Genomic DNA, 19,228 nt, shown 5'->3' with positions numbered 1-19,228 from the left:
TTTGCAGATTTTCCCTCACTTTCCCCAGACCAGAAAGTGAGGGGAAAAAATCTCCCCAAGAGTCCATTCACACTTGTGCAGCTTTGTGCGATTTCTATTGCGACTTTACCCTGCAACTTTGATTCTATTTTGATGCGACCTTGGATAACTTTGTTACGACCCGGTGACGTCGCCAAGTGGCACTGTCCCTTGTAATGTCATCGACCAAGGGCATTCTGGGTCAGTGACATTACAATGGGGCGGTGCAACCCAGCAACATCACCGGGTGGCCTCGTCTCTTAGTTATTTAAGAGCTGTCAGAGGGCTTTGCTAGCAGGTGGCAGGAGCCTTCGTAGGGACTGGATATTTTTCTTCTTTTTTTCTAGTGGGCGGTGGTGGCGGACGTCGTGATTGACGATGGGTGTACATGGGGACAATTTTTTTTTTTTTTTAAATAAAGGAATTGTCAAAAACTGCCTACTGTAATTTTTTACACTACACTTTTTTTTGGTGAATAAGTAGGGGTAAGTACCCCATACTCATTCACATGGGGGCAGAGGCTGGGATTTGGGGGCCCCCTTGTTAGAGGGGGTTTTCAGATTGTGATAAGACCTCAGCCCGTAGACACCAACAACCATGGCCAGGGTTGTGGAGAAGAGGCCCTTGTCCCCATCAATATGGAGACAAGGTGCTTTGGGGGAGGGGGGCAGAGAGAGACTCAAAGCACCACTCTCATGTCGAGAGCATGTGGCCTGGTATGGTTCAGGAGGGGAAGGCCGCTCTCTCGTCCCACTCCCCCCCCCCTTTCCTGACCTGCCAGGCTACATGCTCAGAAAAAGGTCTGGTATAATTTTTGGGGGGATCCCATGCCATTTTTTTAGTTATTTCATGCTTTTTTTCATTGCCGGAATTCTTTTCACAAGTCGCACACAAGTCGCATCTAAATCGTGCAGGTGCAACTTTCATGCGACTTTTGAGGGTTTACATTGATGTCTATGGACCTCAAGTGACATGAAATTTGGACCAAAGTAGTCTAGGAACTACTTTAAAATCGCTGCGACTTGAAGTCGCACAGATATGAACGGTTATCATTGGGAAACATGGGGTGCGACTTGTCATGCGACTTTGGGGTCCAAAGTTGCATGACAAGTCACACAAGTGTAAATGGACTTTAAATGAGCTACAGGTAGTATTAAAACCTGACAGGGGTTCTAACCATTCTTGTTCTATCCAAATGGGTTGAATGAGGCTGGAGCTCATTTAGCCTGGAAGACTGGGGACATCTAGTGGCAAAAAAAAGAAGTACTGCAGACGACAGCTCAGGATTTAACCACCTAACATACTGCTAGCTGGCGGCAGGTACAGGCGCGGCCACCTATTTGTACGTGACCGGCCTTCTTCCGGGTGTGAGGTGCGCATACGCACGCCCCTTGTTAACCTGTGCTGTATTTGTGCACTGCATGAATTTAGCAGCAGATTTCAGCCAATGATTTCAGCTGAATCCTGCTGATCAGCTATTTTCAATCACACACAGAGTTCAGTGTTAAAAAAAACAAGGAGCAATGATCTGGCTGTTCCTTCTCTCTGAAAAGCAGGGAGAAAAAACAGCCAGATCAGAAAGTAAAACAGCACATGTTACACATTTTTAGGCACACAGTTAACCCCTTGATTGTCCCTAGATGGTAACCCCTTCCCAGCCAGTGTCAGTGTACAGTATAATAACTGATCACTGTATTAGCGTAACTAGCTATGTCAGCATCAGTTAGTGACCCTCCCAGCCAGTTTCTGTTAGCACCAGATCGCTTGTGACCCTATCACAGTCCCACTATAAGTTGCTAATCACCGCCATTACAGTATAGCACCTATAGCTGTATAAATTCTAGTATATATATAACATAGTTTGTAGATGCTATAATTTTCTGACTAACCAATCAATATATACTTATTGGAATTTTCACCAAAGACATATAGCAGAATATATTTTGGCTTAAATTTATGAAGAAATTCGATCTTTTGAATGTTTTTATTGGATATGTTTTATAACAGAAAGCTCAAAATGTTCTTTCTTTTTTTGTTTATATAATAAAAAATAAAAAAAAACCCAGTGGTGTTCCAATACCATAAAAAAAAAAACTTGATTTATGTGAAAAAAATTATAAAAATTTCATTTATGTACAGTGTTGCATGACCAAGCAAATTACCAGTTAAAGTAGCACAGTGATGAATAGCAAAAAATTGGTCATGAAGGGGGTAAAACCTTCCGAAGGTCAAGTGGTTAAATGTGACTATTTCAGCAAGAAGTGCTGTTCTTATTTTATCTTTTAATGAGCTTTTTTACATTTTTGTTGATGATTTATGCTTTAATAATGTAAAAATATACATATATGACACCTCCCAATTCAGACCCTTGAACAATTGTTTGTTTGTCCAGCATGCACATCTGATTTATAGTGAATTAGCAATAAAGCAGTACATGAGTCACCAATGCTTATCTCTCCTTAATCAGCAGAGATCGCCTATTCAACAGAGATCAAAGGAGTTGCTGAATATTTTCTTGTTTGTCTAGCAGACATTGAGAAGGTTGAACATTATCATGTTTGATCATACACAGATGATTGCTTTGTTGTGTCAAAATCAAACAACAATTTAACTTGTCATATAAGTACCTAGTATCGATGTCTTGTAAGTCATACTAACTGTTATCAATTTATTAAAATAAGACTAGTAAAAGGTTATAATTGTTTGGTTGCAGCAGGTTACTGCACAACTACTCTCCACGCTTTGTTAATAAATAAACTGCCCTGTGATAAAACTGTTGCATGCAAGGTATTACTTGATCTGTAATAATAGTCAATTATCTTTATTATTTGTAGAGGTGCTAAAGGAGTATCAAGACAACTTCTGGCCCAAGGGTCCACCAAAACCATCTCCCACTGAATCTAAAAATGAGGAAGAGTATGAGAGCACATTCTCAGCTGTGTTCAGTGACCCTGAGAGCTCAGAGGAAGAGGATGATTCTGATTCAGACCAGTAAGATAATCACTTCCAGATATGTTTTGAAGATGTTTTAGCCCAATATGACAATACGTTTCTAACTTAAGATTCCGGGTTGGACATCAAATGTCCATTCCACTAAGACATGTTTGCAATGCTGGTCATACAACAGATGTGTATGGTTGCCAGATACCTAATGCTTTGTGCAGATTTGCATGTAAAACAAATAACTGTAATAAAGTATGACCTTTGCTTAAATATCTCCATAGGGTGAAATGTATTAGAATATGTCTAAAATTAACTTTTTTTTCTTAGCTTTGGATTGAGCGTAGGAGGCTTAGAACCACTGTCAGGTTTCTATTTGTAATTAATTAATAGTAGTCTTCTACTGTATATATGTCCTAAACTACAAAAAATGTAACTAGAAAAGACAGTGTACTAGCTAAATATGTGTAACAAAAAAGTATCAGTTCATCTTTGTGTAAGGTACTTAAAGTGGAAGTAAACCCTTCTATCGTTTTCAGCCAAGGAAGCTGCCATCTTGGCCTCTGTTTAATCTACAACTGCCGTGATGCTGCACATGTGACCAGTTATGACACTAGCCATTGGATGGTTTGACAGTCTGGCTGAGAGCACAACCAATGGGAGGGTTACATTCTCGGCACGTGCCGGAAATGTAACTTATTTGAAATGGTTAAATGGATGGGTTTACTTCGGCTTTAATAAAAATCATATAATTTCAAAATTCATAAATAAATATATTTATATAAATCATGTAAATAAAAAAACATTTAACTCAATGTGTATCCGAGAGTCCAAAAACCAATATAAAGTGTCCTGTACTCCAGAATTAAAGTGCATCAATTTAAAGTGCATCCAAAAAGTGTTCCAAATAAAAACAGTAGGGGTTATTTACTAAACCTATAGAGTGCATAATCTGGTGCAGCTCTGCATATAAACCAATGAGCTTTGAGGTTTTATTATCTCAATTTCAAACAAGCTGAAATTAGAAGCTGATTGGCTACCATGCACAGCTGCACCAGATTCTGAGTGCTCCAGTTTTAGTAAATCTTCCCCAATGTGTGTGTGTCTTCAATACATACAATCTTCTATCTTCAACCACAGTGTGCACACCCTTCTGTAGCCACCACCTTTTCACCAGAAGGACTAATATCACCGGCCTTTTATTATGTTATCCCTTGATACACTCCCCACTAGACATTCTGGCTCCAGCGCTGCGCTATTCATTTTGTCTGATTGACGTCTACAGGGAGCAGATTCCTAACTGCTCCTGAGGATGTCAATCAGACAAAACCCATAGGGCGGGGCTTATTGGACGTAATGTCATCCTGCACACCTGTGGCCGAGCTCACAGCTTGTGTATTGCAGCTGGAACCAGCATAGTTTCAGTAAGTGTCTGTGTCCCTAAGTGTCGGTATTGACATACATTCCATGTAAGTGCAATATTTTATACAGTTTTGAATAAAATAGGGGTGCTCTCTTTGCTTTTTGGTCAGTGTTCTTCTCTGGGATACTGCATGATAGCTAAGGATATATCTGTGGTAAAAAGGAAGAAATTGTTTGGAGGCTGGAGGAGAGGGAATAAAGGGATAAGTTAATAAAAGGCCAGGGATAAAAGTCCTTCTGGTGAGTTGCTAGAGTGAAAAGGAGGTGGCCACACAAGGGTGTGCACATTGTAGTTGTAGATAAAAGATTGGATATATTGAAGACACACACATGTTATTTGCACCTGGAACACTTTTTGAATGCAATTTAAATTGATGCGCTTTAATGTTGGAGCACAGGGCACTTTGCATTGATTTTTGGACTCTCGGATGCACAATTCATTTTTTTGCACATTGCGATATATGATTATTTACATGATGATTTATGAATTATGAAATGATATGATGTTTGATAAGTACTTTACACAGAGATGAATTGACACTTTTTTTATTACACATATTTATTGAATACAGAGTCTTTTCTAGTTTATTTAATTTTGCAGGTTAGAACATATATAGTAGCACTGTCACAGTTTTATATTTTTCATATATTAAGTGTACTCATTACACTTTAATGATAGCAGCTGCACATTGAAAAAGAGGTAATAGTGGTCTAGTGGCACATATTTATTTCATTAGGTTTCTATTGCTGTCTATGTTCCCGCGGGAGAAATCTTTTTTTGTCCTGATGATCACCTGTGTAAAAAGGGGGTGAAAATGTTGGAAAATCACAAATTTTTAGTTGTCACCAGAACAGGAATAGAGGGGTAATCTAGTGGGGATACTTGTTATGCTGACAGTTACTTCCGATTCATCACCTTTAGGAATGGAAAAATAAAAAAGGGCACAGATTTTTTCATTTTTTTTTTCAGACCTGGACAGACTCAGAAGTAAGCAGATGTAAATTGATGCAGGTCTATTTACATCCACCCGCCTGTAGACATGGAGCTTCTGATCATGTCCTCCTGAAAATATGACAGGAGGAATTTTTGGAATGGGGCCAAAGAGGAGATTTTCCTCACTTTCAAGAGATTTTTTTTCCCACTTCCTGTTGTGTTTTCCCAGAAGAAAGTGAAGAGAAATCTCCCCAATGGACAGAGAAAAAACTGCACCCAAAAAAAATAAAGATATAATTTAAGATTATGAAATGAGTAACTTGCCTTTTGCCTTCAAGGCCACAGCACAGCTGTTTTGTTCTACTATGCATAGTAGTCAATGACCAGGTGGATAGCACGATGCATGGCACAGCCTTCTCTGACAACTTGTTGTAGACTGTACTATGAACTTCTTAGACACTTTTACACTGGTGCACTTTTGCCATGCTAAAACGCACCTTTCCAGAGCAACAAAAGCACATGAAAATCACTCCACATTAAATCCTATGTAACTCTTTATATGACTGTGCTGCATATGCACTGAATTTTGAAAAGTTCTGCATGCTCCCTCCATTGTATATTAATGGGAATGCACCAAAAATGCTGTTCTGTGTGCGTTTTTTTGAGTCATGGGTCTAAGTTTAAAAAGTGCATGCTGGGAGTCAGAAATCCAGAAAGCATAGCAATAACGCATTGAAAATGTGATAAAAAAAAAGCGATATGTGTTTTTACAAAATGCATACCACCTTTTTAAGCGCACCAGTGTGAAAGAGCCCTGAGTGTTCATTGTATCCCACGTGCTCTTGTGAAAAAGTATGAAAATGGTGGGCCAGCGTGGAACCCCTGGTGTTTTCATGTTATGTGTTGTCACTGTGTATTAGGGATAAGCCGAATACCCCCCAGTTCGGTTCGCACCAGAACACCGTGAACGTGCGAACACCGTTAAAGTCTATGGAACATGAATGTGAAAAATCAAAAGGGTTCATTTTAAAGGATTATATGCAAGTTATTGCCATAAAAAGTGTATGGGGACCCGGGTACTGCCCCAGGGCACATGTATCAATGCAAAAAAAAGTTTTTAAAATGGGCGTTTTTTCAGGAGCAGTGATTTTAATAATGCTTAAAGTGAAACAATAAAAACAAAATATTCCTTTAAATATCGTGCCTAGGAGGGGGGGGGTCCCCTTAGCCTGCCTGTAAAGTGGCGCATCTGTCTCGTGTTTTACTGTGCCGCAGCAAAATTACATTTCTAAAGGAAAAAATGTAATCAAAAATTGCTCGCGGCTGTAATGTATTGCCGGCTCCCGGCAATATAGATAAATCGGTGTGGGTTCCCCTCCCCAGTTCATACCAGTATGGATATTAAGGGGAACTCAACGCCAAAATTAAAATAAAAGCATGGGGTCCCCCCCAAAATCCATACCAGGCCCTTCAGGTCTGGTATGGATTTTGAGGGGAACTCTACTCCAAATTTTTTTTTTTTAAATGGCGTGGGTTCCCCCTTCAAAATCCATACCAGACCCTTATCCGAGCAAGCAGTTTGGCAGGCCAGGAAAAGGGGGGGCGAGCAGCACTCCCTCCTCCTGAACCATACCAGGCCGCTTGCCCTCAACATGTTGATGGAGACAACGTCCTCATCCCCACAACCCTGGCCTATGGCTGTGGGGGTCTGCGGGTGGGGGGCTTATCAGAATCTCAAAGCCCCCTTTAACAAGGGGGCCCCCAGATCCTGCCCCCACCCTATGTGAATGGGTATGGGGTACCCATTCACCAAGAAAAGTGTCAGAAAGTAAAAATGACGAAAGACAGTTTTTGACAATTCCTTTATTAAAAAAGAAAAACAAAAGTGTCCCGCGATGTACATCCATCGTCAATCATACCGCCCGATGGACCTGAAAAATAGAAAAAACAAACAAAAATACTCCGCCTCCGTGGGAGGCCTCCCGGCGACTGCTGCCTTTTGGCTGTGACAGCTGTTATATAGGCAAGGGCGGGCCACCCGCTGACATAAACAGATGACCCCCCGCCCCCCTCTGATGGCACATGACGTTAAAGGGGCAGGGTCACTTGGTTACGTCACTGGGTGGCCCCGCCCTTGCCTATATAACAGCTGTCACAGCCAAAAGACAACAGTCGGCAGGACGCTTCCCATCGAGGCAGAGCTTTTTTTTCCCCTATTTTTTGGGTCCGTCGGGCGGTGTGATTGAAGATGGATGGACATCACAGGACACTTTTTCTTTTTTTTTCTTTTTTAATAAAGGAATTGTCAAAAACGGTATTGTGGTTTTTTACTTTTTGAAACTTTTTTTGGTGAATGGGTATTCACCAAAAAATTCACATGGGGGGGGCCCCTTGTTAAAGGGGGCTTCCAGATTCTGATTAGCCCGCAGACCCCCACAACCACCAGGCAAGGGTTGTGGGGATGAGGTCCTTGTCCTCATCAACATGGGGACAAAGTGCTTTGATAGGGACCCCAAAGCACCCTCCCCATGTTGAAGGCAAGCGGCCTGGTATGGTTCGGGGGGGGGGGAGGCGCTTGCTTGACCCACCCTTTTCTGGCCTGCCAGGCTGCTTGCTCGGATAAGGGTATGGTATGGATTTGTGGAGGACCCCATGCAAAAATTCTTTTTACATTTTGGCGTGTAGTTCCCCTTAAAATCTACCCATACCGTTTTTTTTCCTTAATTCTGTCATAGGGTTCCCCTTAACCACTTCAATACACTGTATTATATACTGTACACTGACTGCACTGTTTGTGTATATATATATATATATATATATATATATATATATATATATATATATATATATATATATATATATATATATATATATATATATACACACACACTAGACGGCCTGCACTGTATATATATATATATATATATATATATATATATATATATATATATATATATATATATATACAGTATCTCACAATAAAAGTAAGTACAGCCCTCACATTTTTGTAAATATTTTATTATATATTTTCACGTGACAACACTGAAGAAATGACACTTTGCTACAATGTAAAGTAGTGAGTGTACAGCTTGTATAACAGTGTAAATTTGCTGTCCCCTCAAAATAACTCAACACACAGCCAATAATATCTAAACCTCTGGCAACAAAAGTGAGTACACCCCTAAGTGAAAATGTCCAAATTGGGCCCAAAGTGTCAATATTTTGTGTGGCCACCACTATTTTCCAGCACTGCCTTAACCCTCTTGGGCATGGAGTTCACCAGAGCTTCACAGGTTGCCACTGGAGTCCTCATACTCCTCCATGATGAAATCACGGAGCTGGTGGATGTTAGAGACCTGGGGCTCCTCCACCTTACATTTGAGGATGCCCCACAGATGCTCAATAGGGTTTATGTCTGGAGACATGCTTGGCCAATCCATCATCTTTACCCTCAGCTTCTTTAGCAAGGCAGTGGTCGTCTTGGAGGTGTGTTTGGGGTCCTTATCATGTTGGAATACTGCCATCTGGCCCAGTCTCCGAAGGAAGGGGATCATGCTCTGCTTCAGTATGTCACAGTACATGTTGGCATTCATGGTTCCCTGAATGAACTGTAGCACCCCAGTGCCGGCAGTACTCATGCAGCCCCAGACCATAACACTCCCACCACCATGCTTGACTGTAGGCAAGACACACTTGTATTTGTACTCCTCCCCTGGTTGCCGCCACACACCCTCGACACCATCTAAACCAAATAAATTTATCTTGGTCTCATCAGACCACAAGACATGGTTCCAGTAATCCATATCCTTAGTCTGCCTGTCTTCATCAAACTGTTTGCAGGCTTTCTTGTGCATCCCTCTTTAGAAGAGGCTTCCTTCTGGGACAACAGCCATGCAGACAAATTTGATGCAGTGTGCAGCATATGGTCTGAGCACTGACAGGCTGACCAGCCACCCCTTCAACCTCTACAGCAATACTGGCAGCACTCATATGTTTATTTCCCAAAGACAACCTCTGAATATGACGCTGAGCACGTGCACTCAACTTTTTTGGTCGACCATGGTGAGGCCTGTTCTGAATGAAACCTGTCCTGTTAAACCACTGTATGGTCTTGGCCACCGTGCTGCAGCTCAGTTTTAGGGCCTTGGCAATCTTCTTATAGGCTAGGCCATCTTTATGTAGAGCAACAATTCTTTTTTTTCGGATTCTCAGAGAGTTCTTTGCCATGAGGTGCCATGTTGAACTTCCAGTGACAAGTATGAGAGAGTGAGAGCGATAACACGAAATTTAACACACCTACTCCCTATTCACACCCAAGACCTTGTAACACTAAAGAGTCACATGACACGGGGGAGGGAAAATGTCAAATTGGGCCCAATTTGGACATTGTCACTTAGGGGAGTAATCTTGTTGCCAGCGGTTTAGACATTAATGGCTGTGTGTTGAGTTATTTTGAGGTGGCAGCAAATGTACACTGTTGTACAAGCTGTACACTCACTACTTTACATTGTAGCAAAGTGTAATTTCTTTAGTGTTGTCACAAGAAAAGATATAATAAAATATTTACAAAAAATGTGAGGGGTGTACTCACTTTTGTGAGATACTGTGTGTATATATATATATATATATATATATACTGTATATATATTAATATATTGCCTGCACTGTATATATAGTCTACACTACACTGTATATACTGTGTGTGTGCATAGAGATATATATATATATATATATATATATATATATATATATATATATATATATATATAGTGGCCTAGCAATGGCTGAGTGAGGACATGTTTTCAAAGAGCTCCTGACTGTCCGCTCTCCCACTCACGACCCTGACGGCTTTTACAATCCATAAAGGAGGTATGCTAACCCCCAAGAGACACAGGACCAGATCTGCGAAAAACGGAAGCCAGATAGCAACCCCACGGAGCAGTATTCGAAGATACTTTCGAGACTCGCAGAGGAGATCGCCAGGCGCCATAGTTACAGCGCCACATGGACATTTTATGGCAGACTCGGACGCGTTAGCCTCACCTTTGTCCCCGACTTCTTCTACGTCCTCAGACTGCCTATCAGAAACCCCAGCGATCTTCGGCTCAGATATGGCAGGCACATCACAGCGGCAAACTGGATTGCCGGAGGAACTCCATGCCATGCTGCGAGCTCTACCTACCAAGGCGGACATTGACATCGAGGCCCTCATATCCCGGGTGGAGGAGGCGCACGCCCGTGACATTCAAGAAATAAGAGCGGAGCTGCAGACGATCACAGAAATGGTAGACACGGGGGAAACCTCGATATCGGCGCTTGCACAACGGGTAGCTGCCCTGGAGCACTCCCAAGAGTCAAAGGCGACCACAGCCGTGGAGTTACAGCTACGTCTGGAGGATTTGGAGGACCGCAGCCACCGCAACAACCTGCGGCTGCGGGGTCTTCCTGAGGCTACAGGTGCAGAGGACCTGGAGGCGACAGTAGTGGCCATTTTCCAGCAAGTTTTGGGAGCCCCTCCACCCTCACTAGAGTTGGACCGCGTCCACAGATCTTTGGGGCCTAGATCGGCAGATCCGGACAGACCTCGGGATGTGATCTGCAGGGTCCACCGCTACACATAAAAATAACTCTTTCTGCGCAAGGTTTGGGACCAAGGAGTGGTGGAGTTTGATGGTACGGCGGTGAAGATCCTGCCGGATTTATCCCGGGCAACTTTGCAGAGAAGGACACAGCTGAGACCAATCCTAGACATGGCCCGTCGTCATGGCTGCACATACCGCTGGGGATACCCCTTGGCGGTGAACTTTCGTAAGGGATCTGTTGCCTTCAGCCTGCGCACTCCGCTAGACCTGCCGGACTTTTTTGCCGTTCTTGGAGTGGAACCGATCCCGGTGCCCAAGTGGCTGGCTTTGAGCCCTCGACAGACGGGCCGTCCGAGCTCTTCCTCCCAACGGAACTCTCAACATCCACGCCAACAGCGTTCTAGAAGGAGGACCCGGGCGACCTCCGCTGAGGGTATACGTGAGTTGTAACTTTACACTTTGGTATCAGTCTTACCTTGACCCGATCCCCAGTTTTGCCCACCATTCTTGAGTTGTTTGATCCCCTAACCTCGGCATGCCCAATGCACCTCCACCCGAATACCAGCAGACTTGATAACCCCACAAACTTAAAACTCAACGCCTCACTTGTTATGAGCAAATGGATCCAGGAACTTGACAGAGTGGGTCTGATCTGGTAATGCTTAGATCCCTGGTCTCTGGAGTAATTGGCTGGGACCATATTCAGAGACATAACCATGTAACTCCAATATGGGACATGGACCGGCTTATACCAGCAGCCTTCAGGATTTACCACTGATGGTAGAAGGAGACAATGTCCACTGTACTCCCCCTGTGTTTCTGTTAGTGGCGCACGGTCCCGATCACAGCATGCAAGGAACTAATGTCATTATAAGAGACTGCACTGCATGACCGGAGTTAGAAGATAGTCTTGGTATCCCTAGTGTGTAACAACACTTGATATGTGCATGCTTTTGCTACAGAATGTAGAAAGGTGGGGACTGTGCTGACGGAAGCTTAATATCCTCTGTGTAAATAGTTAGGGGAGATGTATTCTAGTTATGACATAAGGGATCTGCTAGAAGGTGGGTTATAGTCTCCGGAGTTTAGTAATCCCCGTTATTTCTTAATGGGGATAACAATGGTTTCTACACAAGAAGTTAATGTGTGTTCCTACGTGGGGGAAATAGGTCTGTTACCTACTAGGGCTCAGCTGAGGTTAGTTAGGGTTATGTTCGGGCCTGGCAAGTGACTGCCTGATATGAGTATAATATACTGTTTTGCATTCTGTTCGTTGCAGGTTGCTTAATTGTTCTATCCTGTTTTCTAATCTTATCATACAAATTTTATAGCCGTTATCATACCAATATTGACATATATACATCACCTGGGCTGGGAGGGGGGGTCAGTGGGTTCACTACTGGCTATCGCTTCCTACGCTTCCAATTAGGTTTGCGCCCGTCTACCAGCGGTTAACTGGTGAGCGTCTTAGCACTATTGTGCTACCTCTTTAGATTGATATTATTGCACCCAAAGAGTGCGAACTTGACATTTCTCTTATCTTCCTTTCGCTTATTCTACTCTTTTCTACTGCCTCTCCCCCCTTCTCTTCTTCCCCCCCTCCCCCTCCACCCCTAAAACCATCCCCATATATACCTTTACACCCGACTCACAACCTACAGCTGGGGGACATGGAGACGGTGAGCGTGTTTTCGTTAAATGTGAAAGGCCTAAATGTGCCTGAGAAAAGACGGATACTGATCAATGATCTCCGTCACCATAAAGTTAGTGTGGCGTTTCTACAAGAGACCCACTTTAAGAGTGACAACCTCCCGATCTTGAAAAACAAATTCTATCCGAGAGCCTATCACTCCACCTTTGCGACCACTAAATCGCGGGGAGTCTCCATACTCATTTCCCGCTCCGTCCCGTGGACATGTGCGGAGGCGAAAACTGACCCGGAGGGACGTTATTTGTTCCTCAGAGGAGATATTGCTGGTGTTGAGGTAACAACACCAATGTCCCGTTGATCCCCGCAGAGGATACCTCCTCAGGTCACTCTTCAATTACACCGACAGTTCGGAAACGCATTGCACGTTCCCTACACAAAGCACAATTGATTGATGTCTGGAGGCTCCTTCACCCAACTGAGAGGGATTACACTTTCTACTCCACTCCACATAAACTGTACTCCCGAATAGACTACTTCCTAATCTCTCACGCCCAATTGCATGCTGTCCGTAATGCCTCGATTGAGTCAATTACGTGGTCTGACCATGCTCCGGTAATACTGTTATATGCCTTGACTGACAATCTTACCTCTAAAAATCGGACATGGAGACTTAATGAAAGTCTATTACAGGATGAAGAAATCTGTAAGGACGTGATTAGGGAACTAGATTTCTATTTTAGGACCAACGCCACCACAAACAGTGACCCTGGAATAGTATGGGAGGCACATAAGGCGGTATTCCGCGGAGTCCTAATCAAACACGGGGCACGGATTAAGAGACAGCGCACGGCACAGATGAAATCCCTTCTAGATGACTTACATAAAGTTGAAGCTAGACACAAACACGCCCAAACACCATCTGATGAGGCGGAAATCCTGCTCTTGCGCAATAAAATTACAGATCTCATGCAATTTCGGGCCAAAGCGGCGATCCAGATCTGCCGACGCGTCAACTATGAATCAGGGAACATGTGCGGTAGGCTCCTTGCTAACTCCCTAAAAGAACAGGTTCTAGCGAATTATATTCCCCACGTTATGACATCCTCAGGCCAGAAGATTACATTACCTCAAAACATTGTAAGGGAATTTAGAGATTTTTATGAATCACTGTATAATTTACAACAATCACCTTCTCCACAAGACCAAATTGAAGCATACCTACAGGGCTCAGGCTTGTCCACACTTCCCATTGAAGCTAGTGAGTCCCTAGATGAGCCGATAACCACGGAAGAGATACAGGCAGCGGTGGGTGCTAGTAAATTAGGGAAAGCCCCGGGACCGGATGGGCTAATGGCACAATATTACAAAACCCTGTTCCAATCCCTGGGGGAACCCATGCTTAAATTTTTCAACTCGTTGGGCTCTGGCACGACTATCCCGAGGGACACCCTATCTGCACATATTGCAGTGATCCTTAAAGATGGGAAGGATCCTACGGCGTGTGGAAGCTATAGGCCAATCTCACTCCTCAACGTAGATTTAAAAATTTTCACTAAAATACTGGCCACCAGGATCCAAAAACACCTTCCGTCCTTGATCCACCTGGATCAAGTCGGGTTTGTCCCATCCAGGGAAATCAAGGGACAACATGATTAAGGTGTTGAACCTTATCCATGTAGTCAATCAGAATAAGACATTTAGGGTCATATAGGCTTGGGCAACACGATGCTCAATTGGATAAATTCACTCTACTCTGACCCCACAGCCCGGGTCCAAGCTAATGGGGTCCTGTCCGACTCTTTTGCTATCAAAAACGGAACTCGCCAGGGATGCCCGTTGTCCCCACTCCTTTTCGCCCTGTCATTGGAACCCTTCCTGTGTACCATACGGTCTAATCCAGACATATCTGGGGTTGGGATGGGGGATTCCCAGCAGAAGGTAGCCGCTTATGCGGACAACATGCTGTTCTCACTTACTAACCCGGTGGTCTCCCTCCCAAACCTCTTGCAAAAATTTAGGAAATATAGTAGTATCTCTAAGCTGAAAATTAATCTTACCAAGTCTGAAGCAATGGGCATAGGTTTACATTCCCGTCTACTTACGTCCCTTAGAGAAAGCTTTAAATTCAATTTCTCAGATATTTGCGTTAAACTTCCCCACGTTATTGACTGCAGTCCGGACCTTATTAACCAACTGGCATACAGGTCTACACCCATGGTTCGGTAGATGCAATATCCTCAAGATGTGTATCCTTCCCAAATTTTTATATTTACTACAAGCCCTACCGATCCAAATCCCCTCCTCATATTTTGACCAGACTAATGCTTTGTTCTTTGATTTCATTTGGGCACATAAGAGACCCAGACTGTCTAGACGCCTACTTACCCTACCTAAACTCTATGAGGGTCTGGCAGTACCAGATCTCCGCAAATATTACTACGCAACCCATCTGACCAGACTTATAGATTGGAATCGACATCAATCCACTAAACTTTGGACTCGACTGGAACAAACTCAATGTGACATACCCCTGAACAGAGCACCATGGTGTTATGACTTACTCCCAAGGTCCATGAAAAATCGCCCCCTCATAGGTGTGACCACGCGCATATGTTCGACTCTGTTCACACGATTCCATCTTACATCATCAGCATCCCCACTCCGCCCGATTTTAGGAACACCAGAGTTCACCCCAGGGTACACAGATCCCATGTTTCTATCCCTGAAGGGCTCGAATTACTTTCAGGCTTCTCATTTTCTCCTTAGCGGAAAATGGCCTACTATAGCCGAACTTAGGAACCCAGCCGGCCCGTTTAATTTAGATTTTTGCAGAGCTATCCAACTTAATCATTTTCTCAAAACATTGCCCTCACCCGATGGCTTTGTCCAGCCTCTGACGTCATACGAAATATATTGTACTGAGGAGGATACCATGCCTCATGTCTTATCAGCCACATACCAATTGTTAATTACGCCACCAGACGACTTCAGCTTACAGTGTTTAGAGACCTGGGAAAGGGATTTGCAATGTAAATTCACGCCACGTCAAAAGCAGAATATCATTCATTTCACATACAGATCCTCGATTTGCACGAAAATGCAGGAGACTAATTATAAACCGGGTACTAGGTGGTACAATACCCCTGCAAAACTACATAAGATATTCCCGGCTACCTCAGACAGGTGCTGGAGATGCCACGGCGATCTCGGCACCATCCTTCACATTTTTTGGACATGCCCCTTGTTGGAACGGTTCTGGAAGACCATCCAAAATACTATACAGAAGTTCACTGAGCATCCCTTATCGAACGATCCAGCCTTCTTTCTGCTTCACGCTACCAATTCAGCCAGTAAAGTGTATAAAAAATCACTGGTGCGTCACTTGCTGGATGCAGCCAAGGCATGTATTTCCTTGTTGTGGAAGTCTACACAGCCCCCTTCCGTTGGTGCGTGGATTAGAAAGGTGGAGGACGTCAAGAGAATGGAGGATCTGATTTTGACAGCTAGACACCAAAATGAATTGTTCACCATGACTTGGTCCAGGTGGAACATGTTTATATTCTCTGATGAGGGTCAGACGCTCCTGGGAGGGAGCTTACCTGTCTAGTATGGACCACCTACGATATGTATCTGTCTGGGAACGGTATATAACACTTTCACCATGTGCCTGGCAGGAGACACGTGCAATAGCTGCCCCCCTCCCCCTCCTCTTCCCTATTGCCTCCTTCCCTCCTCCCCATTCCCTTACCATTACTCTTCTATACCCCTTACTTTCCTACCTCTTATTCGTTTATCTTACATACTCTCTCCTTTCTCTCTATATCTCTTATATTATTGTTTAAATGAAAATGGAAAACGGGGAGGGTTGGCCCCACTCACATACTCTTCATATTTTTTAAGGCTTATTAGTATTATATAGCGGTTTAACAATAAATATGTAGATTTTGTTGTGCCTGAACATTACGGTATTGAACCATTGGAGGCTGCGTCCTCAAAGTAAAATATATGTATGCCTTCTGTTAGTACGATGGAGCTACATCCTCTCTTGTTCTTGAATAAACTTATAATTTGAAAAAAAAAAAGAAACGCCCAGGCCATGACACTACCACCATCATGCTTCACTGATGAGGTGGTATGCTTTGCTTGGTATGCTCATGAGCAGTTCCTTATCTTCTCCATACTCTTCTCTTCCCATCACTCTGGTACAAGTTGATCTTGGTCTCATCTGTCCATAGGATGTTGTTCCAGAACTGTGAAGGCTTTTTTAGATGTTGTTTGGCAAACTCTAATCTGGCCTTCCTGTTTTTGAGGCTCCCCAAATGGTTTACATCTTGTGATGAACCCTCTGTATTCACTCTTCTCTTGATTGTTGACTTTGACACATATACACCTACCTCATGGAGAGTGTTCTTGATCTGGCCAACTGTCGTAAAGGGTGTTTTCTTCACCAGGGAAAGAATTCTTCAGTTATCTACCACACTTGTTTTCCGTGGTCTTCCGGGTCTTTTGGTGTTGCTGAGCTCACCAGTGCATTCTTTCTTTTTAAGGATCTTCCAAACAGTTGATTTGGCCACACCTAATGTTTTTGCTATCTCTCTGATGGGTTTGTTTTGATTTTCCAGCCTAATGATGGCTTGCTTCACTGATAGTGACAGCTATTTGGATCTCATATTGAGAGTTGACAGCAACAGATTCCAAATGCAAATAGCACACTTGAAATGAACTCTGGACCTTTTATCTGCTCCTTGTAAATGGGATAATGAGGAAATAACACACACCTGGCCATGGAACAGCTGAGCAGCCAATTGTCCCATTACTTTTGGCTCAAATTAAAGCTGAAAGTCTGCAGTTAAAGCACATCTTCTTCGTTTCATTTCAAATCCATTGTGGTGGTGTATAGAGCCAAAAAGATTAGAATTGTGTTGATGTCCCAATATTTATGGACCTGACTGTATATATACATGCACTAAACTGCCTGCATGCCATTAATTAACCTGCCTCTAGCTAACTTCTCTCATTCATAACACTATATACGGCCGCCATGTAAGCAGCATTATATAGTGTGGGGCGTGGACTTAGCCCCTGAGCCATGATTGGCTAAAGGCGCCCTGCCTTTGGCCAATCATGGCTCTCACAGCAGAGCATGCTGTGATTAGCCAAAGCATGCAGGTTAGGTGCATGTTTTGGCCAATCATCAGACATCAATGAACTGCGATCTTGCAGTGCATTATGGGGTGTTCCGCGGCGCTCAAATTTCCTGCGAACGCCCCATAAGGTTTGGTACGACTCGAACGTCAGGCTGATCCCTACTGGGGGTCATTTACTATAGCGCCGATAAATGATCCTGCAGTCCCGGAATATAGCACCGAATTAAGGCCAAAATAAGACTTCAACACTCAGAAAATGGGCGCTAATGCAAATGGAAAGCAGCGCTATTGCCGGCAAACATGCCTGTCAGATCACATATGCGGGAATAGTCGAAGTCAATGGGGCTCGAACCTGCAAAATCCAAAGTTCTCACTGAAGGCTTATATGCAAGTTCTTTGCCATAAAAAGTGTATGGGGACCGTTTTTTCAGGAGCAGTGATTTAATAATGCTTAAAGTGAAACAATAAAAATTAAAAATTTCTTTTAAATATTGTGCCTGGGGGGTGTCCTTAGTATGCCTGTAAAGTAGCGCATCCTTCCCGTTTTTATTACTGTACAGCAAAATGACATTTCTAAAGGAAAAAAATGTCATTGCTCGCGGCTGTAATGAACTGCCGGTTCCCGGCAATATAGAGTAAAGATCTAAGAAAAAAACAGCGTAGGTTCCCCTCACCAGTCCATACCAGTTCCTTCGAGTCTGGTATGGATATTAAGGGGAACTCCACGCCAAAATTAAAAAAAAATAGGCATGGGGTCCACCCCAAAATCTATACCAGACCCTTATCCGAGCACGCAACCTGGCAGGTCAGGAAAGGGGGGGGGGGCGAGTGAGCTTCCCCCTCCTGAACCATACCAGGCTACATGCCCTCAACATGGGGAGGGTGCTTTGGGGTCCCCCAAAAACACCTTGTCCCCATGTTGATGGGGACAAGGGCCTCACCCCACAACCCTTGCCCGGTGGTTGTGGGGGTCTGCGGGTGGGGGGCTTATCGGAATCTGAAAGCCCCCTTTGACACGGGGGGCCCCCAGATCCCGCCCCCCCGTGTGAATGGGTATGGGGTACACTGTGCCCCTACCTATTCACCTAAAAAAGCAGTGAAATGTGACAAAAGACAATAGCCGTTTTTTGACAATTCCTTTATTAAAAATGTCTTCTTCTTTCCCCCACTTCTTCCTCCATCTTCCTCTGGTCTTCCTTCGGTTTTCTCCTTCTTCCTCCAGCTGCTTCTTCCTCCATCTTCCTCCGCTTCTTCCTCCAGTCTTCTCCATCTTCTTCCCCCGTTTTGTCCTCTGGTCTTTCTCCTCCACCGCTCCCACTGAACATTCAAAAAACAAACCTCCTCTGATGCTGCAATGGGGTGCATGACATCACTCCTAGACCTCGCTCTTGTGACTTCACCGCCCGGGGCATGATGGCTCAGTGATGTCACAAGGGGGCGGGGTCTCATGCTGACATCATCCGGCGGCCACACCCCATAGTTATATATGAAATGTGCGCTATGGAAGCGGACAGATCGGCTGGCCGCAGCGTCG

General features: G+C 43.8%; 1 protein-coding gene across 2 annotated transcripts in view; it reads left to right on the top strand.

Annotated features, from left to right (window-relative positions):
* LOC141111649 (uncharacterized) overlaps positions 1-19,228 on the top strand; it is a 674,371-nt gene that overhangs the window by 258,959 nt on the left and 396,184 nt on the right. For both annotated transcript variants that reach the window (XR_012236466.1, XM_073603803.1), the window contains exon 4: positions 2,853-3,009. Coding sequence is in view for 1 of the 2 variants with exons in the window: in XM_073603803.1 (XP_073459904.1) it covers positions 2,853-3,009 (157 nt within the window). In the remaining variant the exon portion in view is untranslated. The remainder of the gene's footprint in view (positions 1-2,852; positions 3,010-19,228) is intronic.

This window comes from Aquarana catesbeiana, linkage group LG11, assembly GCF_042186555.1.
Source record: "Aquarana catesbeiana isolate 2022-GZ linkage group LG11, ASM4218655v1, whole genome shotgun sequence".
In the NCBI taxonomy this organism is placed as follows: domain Eukaryota; kingdom Metazoa; phylum Chordata; class Amphibia; order Anura; family Ranidae; genus Aquarana; species Aquarana catesbeiana.
The sequence above is the reverse complement of the archived record's forward strand: the minus strand, read 5'-3'. Positions and strand labels throughout refer to the sequence as shown.